Raw genomic sequence first — 10,075 nt, forward strand, 5'->3', positions numbered from 1 at the left:
GTAGGGAAATTCTCCTTTGCCTTATGCCATTTCTATTTGTTCCTATAAACCAACATATCACAAGTTGTATTTATTTAACCTTTCTGACTCATTTTAATTCTGGTCCCTCTCACCATAAGACAGTGGCTTGAATTTTCATATTATCCACATTCTTCTCATTTTCTACACAGTAAATCCATAATGCAGGAAACATCTCATTATGGCCCAGGTGATTTTTATTATATCACTCTATTACGTTCTTAGTGTTAATATAGATAATGGTGGTGAATATGCCAGGAAGTTGGATAGGATCTTTTGACTGATTTACTTGTGTTCCTATACAGTAGCAAATTGGATATAACTGCTGATTTTTAGAACCTTCAGTCTATTCTGGAACCTTACGTCATGTTGGTGCTCTGTTATATATAACCTCGCTTGTAGATATGCTTCTTGTAGTGCATTGTTGTTGTATATTCTGGGTTGTATATAGTAAGAGTCTACTTTGGGCTTTTACTTTGAAGAAAACCTTTGCTTTTGTGTAGCATTTCTTTTCTTTAAGGCTGATTAACACCTACTCTTGTGTGATCATAGAATAGGCCTGACTTTGAAGTGACTTGTAGTCACTTGCATTTGAATGGCCTGAATTTGGAGATAGGGACATGCTTTTCTATGGTTGTCTAAAAAGTATTTGATCATCTTCCCCTCTTTCTAAGTTAAAGTTTCTTGCTGAAAAGAAAGTATAATGAAACACTTGACCCTTGGTTGGTAAGAACTGGGCTTGTTGAATGGTCTTTCATATCCATTGGGAATATGTTGGAGAGTGTGCCATCAGTTCTGGCACAGATATATTGTACTATAGTATCGTAGTCCTCAGTCCTCAAGTTTCTAGCCATTCAGCCTTGATCAGTAGTTGTCCAAGTCCATTCTGGTTGATAACTCTTTTGTGAGTATGAATACAACACGTCCCATTTTTTACCAATTTCTCCCACTAAATCTAGGGTGAAGACCATGCATTTCAGAACTTTGGGAGCCACTGTGATTCTAGAAAAACCATTTTGCCATGTGAGGCAATGACTGTTCAAAATGGTACTCAAGGGATTTTGATTTTGTCTGTAAAATAGAATATTTTAGTCAATCACTGTACCGGTCCACTTGCTTTATATTCTAAATAAGAATGTCTCTGTGTTTGGTTACAAGTAACCTTGAAGGTGTGAGCTACTGCAGTTACTAGAAAGCAATTGTCATTGGATTTGAATGGAAATCTTGTAAACATCTTGCCTCCAAGAGGCGCCTCCCCTCCACCCTGAGTCTTTCTGTATATCAAAAGAATGTTTCTAAGGTGGGCATTTATTAGACTGAACTTTTAGCGAATTAGTAATTTCTTTTGACACATAAGAAATAATAAACAGGGACTTCCCTAGTGGCTCAATGGTTAAGATCTGCCTGCCAATGCAGGGCACACGGGTTCAAGCCCAGGTCCGGGAAGATCCCACATGGCGCAGAGCAACTAAGCCCGTGCACCACAACTATTGAGCCTGCGCCCTAGAGCCCTCGAGCCACAGCTGCTGAGCCTGCAAGCCACAACTACTGTAGCCCGTGTGCCTAGAGCCCGAGCTCCGTAACAAGAGAAGCCACTGCAATGAGAAGCCTGCGCACCGCAACGAAGAGTAGCCCCCGCTCGCCGCAACTAGAGAAAGCCTGCACGCAGCAACGAAGACCCAATGCAGCCAAAAATAAATAAAGTAAATAAATTTATAAAAAATAATAATAAACATACTATATTGATAGTCAAAGTAAATCCTAGTATTACAGTGTTGTGACATTCCCCTTAGGAATAGATATCTCAAAAATCCTCAAATGTGTCCCTGCACTTCTGCTTTTTTCTAGAATAAGGATCTCACCTCCAACAGTTTTCCTATGGCCATGAAATTCTCCCCTGCTTTATTTCGTTTTTATTTGTCCCTTTAAACCAAAGTACCTACAGTAGTAGGAGGAAAAACAAAAGTAATAACCCTTCAGAGTTAAAAAGGTCTAGAGGCTAGTGCAGAATCATGACATAGTAATATTACAAGGATTTCAGTCAGCTAGAGGCACAACCAGTCAGAGGATACAGTACATTTATATGAGAGGAATGTGTATCTTTTCTGTATAAAACTTACAACATCTTAACCATTGAAACATGAAATGCCTTAAGCTAAATTGTATATATCTTGTAGAATGCTTACCTGTGGTGCGGTCAGCGTTATTTTGCACAATAAAGAAAATAGATATTTTGAGAAAATCATTAAATTTCTTTCAGTAATTTTGCCGCTTTTGCATTTTCCCATCTGGATGCAGCTGAAAGTACCCATGGCGGACAAGCCTGGTAACACAGTGAATTTCCGGAAGCTACTACTGAACCGTTGCCAGAAGGAGTTTGAAAAAGATAAAGCCGATGATGATGTCTTTGAGAAGAAGCAGAAAGAACTGGAGGCTGCCAGTGCTGTAAGTATTTTCACGGAAAGACAGTGCTTGTGCACTTCGAGTATTATCAAATAGAATTTTCAGGAAGCTGGCTACAATATCTTCCTACTACTTTATTAGGTGCTTGTGGCCTTTTCTTCACGTGGAAATGTACTGTATTGGTGTTTAGAGGAATGCTTTATTCCTTTTAGTGCCACATGTAAGGGCAGCTCAACCTTCTAAGGTAGGGATTCAGAACCTAGACTTCAGAAGGGTCACTAAATTCCAGAAATCTCCTGAAATGGATGCACACTTACGGGTATAGTTTTGTTTTCTGAGTAGGTCTGTAGTTACTGTCAAAATATCAAAGGGTATCCCTGACCCCTAGAAAGGGTGAGGACCATGAATCCAAGTGTATTTTTTTTTTTAAAACAAGTTTATTTAAACAACAAGACGCTTGACTTGAAGGGAAAACTATCTAGGATTCATTTATTTTAGAGTAATTTATCCCTACTTAAAGACAGGTTGCCTTACATGTAACAGCTACGTACAAAAACGTTATAAAATTGTCCTTGGTTTTACAATGATACATGAAAAACATTAAAATTCTCCAATTGAACAAGGTATGCAAGAGTTTTTATGCTGTTTTTTTTTTGTTGTTGTTGTTGTTAAATAGTGAGAGCAAAATAACTTACTGGAATATAAAGATAAGAGCCGAATGAGCATGCTACTAAATAGAGAAAAGGGGGTATTTTCACAGAACCAGTATTTTTCCCCATCCCATCTCCATTTGATGTCGATCAAAACATACCATTGGCCATTTAGTTTAAAAAAAAAAAAAGCAATATGCTTGTGTACATACACCAGTTACTTTATGTACGATAAAGGAATGGGGAAGGGGAAAATGAAAGAATAGAGAAACTATACTGTAATACTCAGGATGTGGTGGAACCAAATTGCGGTTTTCAAATTGAGAACGTCCTCTTGGTCTGGAGGAACAGAATTCTGGAGTAAAGTAGCAGGTTTCCTCTTTAGTAGACACCTCCTGTCTGCTGTTGGAACACATCAATTGCATCTTCATCCTCTACTTCCAGCTGTGCAGGTGTGTCTGTTTCATTGATTGGCTGCCCATCAAATTGGGACCTGATCTGCCTCACTGACAAACCCTGTCCACAGTAGGCTTTCATTAGTTTACTAAATGGTGCATGCCTCTTAATATTAAACTGCACCACGGAGCCATCCTGCCCTGCCACCTTCAAATTAATACAATCATTGTTCTCCATCTTGATTCTTTCCTTGGGCTTTTCATCAGCCATGGTAAGCACTGGAGTCTCCTCAGCTGCCGCTTCACAAAAGAGGTACCAGGTCCGCCCTGAACAAGCACACAAGCAGCACCAGTCAAGCATATGTTTTTAGCATCTATTATGCAGTACCATTTTCATCATCAAGATTCTGTTATTCTTCCTTACACAATAGCCGGAGGAGAGGACAAGGCTTCATGATGAGCTGGAAGAAGCTAAGGATAAAGCCCGGCGGAGATCCATTGGTAACATCAAGTTCATTGGAGAACTCTTTAAACTCAAAATGCTGACTGAAGCCATCATGCATGACTGTGTGGTGAAGCTGCTAAAGAACCATGATGAAGAATCCCTCGAGTGCCTGTGTCGCCTACTCACCACAATTGGCAAAGACCTAGACTTTGAGAAAGCAAAGGTAAAAACCCCAAATCTCAGAAACCTCCGGCAGGGACTCTTTGTCAATTGCGGAAGAAATAGACTGTCAACACAAGTGTCCATCTCACCCCAGCGGTCTAGGCTGCTTGTTTTTCTTCTTTTGCCCTTCTCATTGTCATTGTTGGGCCATCATGTCATTGTTGGGCCAACATTTTCATTAAAGTCAGAAGTGAAGAGGGTCCCAAATTATATAAAAGCCAATTCATGAATTGAGATTATTTGTCACTTGTCCTTTTTCTGCATGACTGTTTCACAGGTCATTTATATGTGTATGTATAGCAAATTGTGGACAGAAATTTTGGAGAGAAAAGCTACTAAGGGCCAGGACTGAGGGTAAGACAGAAACAAAGAAGACACCATAGCTTTCTCAAGTTTATGTTCTAATTAAATAGAGCATTAGCGACAGAGCTATCTAACCATAATATAAGAAATCATTAAAAGTATTATAATTCAAATACAGCATGGTACTTTCCAAATAACGGGTAGGGAAATTAGAAATGCATCAAAGAAATAATGTTAGAAATGTTTCATAACATCAGAATCAGCTAGGATTATGTTTGGCTATGACAGAAAACCCCAAATATCAGTGTGTTATACAAGACTGAGGTTAATTTCTCACCCATGTAAATGAAGTTCAGGGGTAAGAAGTCTGAGGCTGGCCTGGTGGCTAAGCGATGATAAAAAATTTCAATTCCTCCAGCTTAACATTTTGTCATCGCTAAAGTGTAGCCCTTGTCCTTACTGATCTGATAGCCAAGAAGGTTGGAAAGGGGCAAAGGACACAGCCACCCCTCTCTTAAGGTTCCAAGGAGCTGCAGTATGACATTTTCATTTATATTTTGTTGGCCTGTGACTGTGACCAGCTGCCTGGAATATGTAGCCTTTATTTTGGGTGTCATGTTCAATTAAACATTCTACCACATGGCCTTTTGGCTATAAGTTGTGTTCATAGGCCGTTTAAAATTCTACATGGTAAAACTACGTTCGAATTCCTCAGCCAGGAATACTAATGATTTTGTATCCTGCAGCCACGTATGGACCAGTATTTTAATCAGATGGAGAAAATTGTGAAAGAAAGAAAAACCTCATCTAGGATTCGATTCATGCTTCAGGACGTGATAGACCTAAGGCTGGTAAGTAGAAAAATAAGCCTACCACTACCGTCTCTTTTCAGGAGTTGGCTTGGGGAGGATGTCCTAAGATTTACATGTATAATAATTTAATGCTTTTGCTGCCTGACTCTCAGAACTTGAATCGACAAACTTTCGTGAGGGAGTTATGTGAAAGGACAAAGGGCATATACACCTACCTGTCTGTTACTTGTTTCTTTTCTTTATTCTGATTTTCAAACCACATTGCAGTTTTGAAATCAGCCATTCTGAATTCAAGCTGTGGTCATTTAAATTTAGTCTTAGCATGCTAAATAATCAGGAAGGCTCATCTTCAAAATGAATATATTTAACTTCCCTAAGCCTTACATTTTAGCCTCTGAAATGGTGATGTTGCCTACTTTGCAGATGTGTTACGAAGATTCACTGAGGTAATTATGTATTGTGCCCAGCTCAGAAGAGATGTTGATGTTTTCCTCTCTTTCTTACCGTATACCCTCTTGTTCTGCTGCTTTTTTTTTTTTTTCTCATTTCTCATACCAGGTGTAGTTTTTACCACTACCACCTCTTTTCCCTTTTCCTATATTAACTCCTACAGGGAATATCCTGCAGCTGACGCTAAGCTAGAGAAAGTGAATATAGGTCCCGCCTCTTCCCTGCCCTGCACCCAGACCAGATGGTATTGATGGCGATTCTTTATCTTCCTAAGCCGAGATGTGACCTCAGGATCCTTCTTATTAACCAAGCCACTACCAGTTGATCAGAATTTGAGTGCCGATTTCAACCTTTTTGCCATTCTTGCCTCAAGCTAATATAAATGTTAAAAACTTCTCCGCCTGTTCCTTCAGTCACTCGTATTGGTATCAGATGTTGAGACTATAGCTGGGAAGGGAAGTAAAGGGAGAAGTGTAACTATAAGGAGACAGCTTGTTTCGTCCTTAGTGGAGAGGATAACCGGAGCTCAGAGCGGTGCGGCATTTTGTGTAGACACCAGAACCTTGATACGGGAGGAAGAAAAATGCTAGTCATCCTCGATTTAGAGCCCCAATGGAGTGTGCTATAAACTTAGTGGCAACATACCAGACTAAGTCAAGGCCAAAGAATCCTGATCTGTGTTGATTCCTCTTCTCGCTCCTTTCAAAAATACAAAATGATAAAATGCATAGATAGGTAGGTAGGTAGGAAGGAAGATAGAGAGATAGATAGATAGTTGGGCCAGTCTTTCACTCTGTCTTTATCTATCAGCCATTGGAATGCTCAGTATAGAATAGCTCAGGGTTGATTGAGAAAAATTTAATTATTTGGCTGTAATGAAAAACTGCCATAGTACCAGATTTTATATGTATTTTATACTTTTCCAGCAAAGTATAAAACAATTCTCAAAAATTTCCTTTTTATTTTTATTTTCCTTTTTATTTTTAGTTATCTGGCTGATAACTTCATTTTCTCCTTTTATAGTGTAATTGGGTATCTCGAAGAGCAGATCAAGGGCCTAAAACTATTGAACAGATTCACAAAGAAGCTAAAATAGAAGAACAAGAAGAGCAGAGGAAGGTCCAGCAACTCATGACCAAAGAGAAGAGAAGACCAGGTGAGGGGTGGAGTCCACCAGGCGTTAGAGAACTTGGGAGTTTTGAGGGATAGATGTTTAAGAATTCTATTTTTAAATATGAAATGAGAGCAGAAAGACTAACCCAAAAAATGGAGTGGTGGTTGGTAAGTGAAGCAGCTTCACCTGGAGACTGGTTGTTGAGCAAAAGCAGAGAACACAGGAACTAAACATGATTTCTTTGACTACTTGAAAGGCAGTAATCAACAAGACTTTATTGAGCATCTTCTGTATACTCAGTATTGTTGAGAGGTATAAAAAGAAGTAGAAGGTATAGCTCCTTCCCTCTGAAAGCTTTCAGCTTACCGGGAAAGCCAAAAGTAATAAAGGGGACATGTCCAAGCAAATGGAAGATACTATCAATTATGAAATGTATTTTCCACTAAGGCTGTTAAAATTCAGAAGAGGAGAGGTAGAAACCTGGAGGAAATCTTTATTTGAGGAAGGGGCACTTGAACTGGGTGTTGGTGGATGGACGATATTTGGAAGGGAAGGAAAAATTTTAGTCATGAAATTAAACATATACTGTAAAGAGGAATCAGTAAGCCTGATTAGAGTAAAATTTAAGTGTTCAGAAGGAATGGAAAAACGTCCAGAAGAATGGAGCCAGATTAGGAACTTTCGGCTTGATTTGACTTTAAGGAGCCATTGTGTGTTTTTGAGGCAAAGGAGTAATGTCATGCTAGAGATACATAAATAAAAAATGAGTCTGTTGCTCTTCACATGATGAATCAAGGGCTACACTGAACTCAGAAATGTTGCTGTTGCCTGAAATCCTATGTGGAGGAAGGTAAGATGAAAGATGAAATAGAAGGCATTTTACACCTGAGAAAATAGAAAGTCTATTGACTTAAGTTTAGAAACATTGGAAGAGGAAAACTTTTTCAGAAAGGAAATGATCTTCTTTTTTTAAGCCTGTTTCTTCTAAGATGACATCCAAATGAGAATGCTCATTTTGTCCACTGTACAGATAAGTGGTCCTGCATCCTAGCTGTATGACCTTGCACAAGCCACTTAATCTGTAAAATTGATCACATAATAGTACCTAGGATTTGGGTGAGGATGGAATGAGCTAATATAGGTAAAGTGTTCAGCGTAGCAACTGCCACCTAGTAAATACTCAATAACCATTAGCCCTTATTTATCATAGACACTGTATAGCTCATAGTGAAGTTCTGAGAGATGAATCCTCCAGGGAAGAAAGTGTGCTTTTCCATTTCACAGGAACAAGGAATAAGCAAGCCTGTTCATGATCATTAATACCATTTAGCAAAGAGAAAATCAAGAAATATGTGAGGATTGGAAAAGCTTTTGGATAGACAGTTTGGTGGTCTTTCATTCATTTATTCAATAAATGTTTATTGAGTGCTTGTCACTTAACAGGAGAGGCAAAGTCCCTTACCTCATGCAGCTTACATCTTATGGGGAGTGGGAGGTGGGGCAGGGAACAAATACATAAATATACAGTTTTGCCAGATAGATTATGTTCTATAGAAAAGCTAAAACAGAGAGGGAGCGGGTAGGAGTGCAAGGTTTGATAAATAGAGGTTACAGTTTTAAATAGGGAGGTTGGGCAGCCTATTAAAAGTTGGTGTTTGAACGAAGACTGAATGAAGTAATGAGTCATGTGGGTATCTGGGGAAGAAGGTTTTAGGCAAAGGGAATAATAAGTACAAAGGGCCCTGAAGCAGCCTTTTCAAGGATCAGCAAGGAGGCCAGTGTGGCTAGAGCAAAGGGCACAGGGGGAGAGTGGTAGGACATTGGGTCCGAGAGGCAGGGGGCCAGATTATCTAGAGTTTGTAGGCCATTTATAAGGAAGCTGTCTTTCTCTCAGAGTGAAATAGATAACCGAAGTGTTTTGAGCAGAGAAGTGACAGGACCTAACTCACACTTTACTAGGGTCACACTGGCTGCCATGATGAAAACAGGTGAGGGTGAAAGCAGGGAAGCCAGTGACGATGTTTTTATACCAGTCGAGGAGTGTTGCTGGCTTAAACCAAATTTGTAGTGTTGGTAGTGATTAGAAGGGGCTAGATGCTGAATACATGGAAAAGGTTGAACTGACAAGATTTGCTGACAGATTAGGTGTGACGTGTGAGAGAAAGAGGAATCAAGGTTTTCTGCCTCAGCGGCTGAAAGTTTGGAGAAGCAGGTTTTGGGGGGATGATTGAAGCATAGTGTGTCATATGACACCGTTAAGTGAAATAAACTTTGCAATAAATTATTTCCAGCTGATCTCTCCCAAAGTGTTCTCATCATTAACTCTATAAACATTAGATTTGGCCCTCCCTTGTCTAGCACTAAAGCCCTATTCATTTGTATCAGTTGGTTTCTTCTAGGTCAGTAATGTTTCATGAGAGATGGATACACGCAGAGTACTTCTACTGGATACTTTCGTGTTGTGGGTAGTAAAGGGACGGTCAGCAGGGCTTTTACGATTTCTTTTGTCTTTTTCCTGGGTTTTGATTGGAGCTGCTGAGTTGAAAATATTGCTTGCCCTTTCATTGTCAAACTGATTTGAGACAGATGAGAGAGCGGCGCGCTCTGTTTTCCCTGCAGGTGTCCAGAGAGTGGACGAAGGTGGGTGGAACACTGTTCAAGGGGCCAAGAATAGTCGGGTACTGGACCCCTCAAAATTCCTGAAAATCACTAAGGTGAGTGTGACATTTAAACACAACTTCAAACAGCCCCAAAACATGGCTCTCAAAATTATTTCTCATATAAAATAGCCATATTGCAGATTTTATGGGGTGGTGGTTTTTTAATGCAGATGCATTTCTGCAGGTCAGCATCATCAATAAGTGTATCCTTACCTACTTGTCATGGCATTAGTCCTTTTATTTCTATGAGTATTTATTAAGGAGGACTAGGTTCATTAGGTATACTAAGGCTTACTAATTGACTAGGTTAATTCTTAAAGGTATGAGGTGCTTAGTATAAGAGAGATGATAACAAAAATTCTTGAGAAGTCATAGTTAATTGCAAGCTTTTATACATATATATATACAGTATATTCACACTGTATGATAGAATATTCATACTGTATAACATATATACAGTATATTCTTAGCTCTGAGGAAGAAGCAGGTACCTGTCTAAGTCTAATCATGAAAGGAATGAATGGTTTGCTATATCCAAGGCATAAAAGAAGTCACAGAGGACCTACCAGAAACTATTCTGTGATACAGATTTAATGTGTTCTC

General features: G+C 39.3%; 1 protein-coding gene across 3 annotated transcripts; it reads right to left on the bottom strand.

Annotated features, from left to right (window-relative positions):
- Positions 1-2,509: 2,509 nt before the first annotated feature.
- LOC103090930 (small ubiquitin-related modifier 2-like) lies at positions 2,510-3,737 on the bottom strand. 3 transcript variants are annotated; one of them, XM_007459219.1, is made up of 2 exons: positions 3,462-3,737; positions 2,510-2,530 (listed from the first exon to the last, which is right to left on the bottom strand). In XM_007459219.1, the coding sequence occupies exons 1-2, from the start codon at positions 3,735-3,737 to the stop codon at positions 2,510-2,512; spliced, it is 297 nt and encodes a 98-aa protein (XP_007459281.1). The 3 variants fall into 3 exon arrangements, with proteins under 3 accessions (XP_007459281.1, XP_007459283.1, XP_007459282.1); XM_007459221.1 differs by lacking the exon at positions 2,510-2,530 and having other exon boundaries at positions 3,453-3,529; positions 3,587-3,737; XM_007459220.1 differs by lacking the exon at positions 2,510-2,530 and having other exon boundaries at positions 3,453-3,737.
- Between the last annotated feature and the right edge of the window lie 6,338 nt (positions 3,738-10,075).

This window comes from Lipotes vexillifer, unplaced genomic scaffold (assembly GCF_000442215.2).
Source record: "Lipotes vexillifer unplaced genomic scaffold, Lipotes_vexillifer_v1.1 scaffold496, whole genome shotgun sequence".
NCBI lineage: Eukaryota > Metazoa > Chordata > Mammalia > Artiodactyla > Lipotidae > Lipotes > Lipotes vexillifer.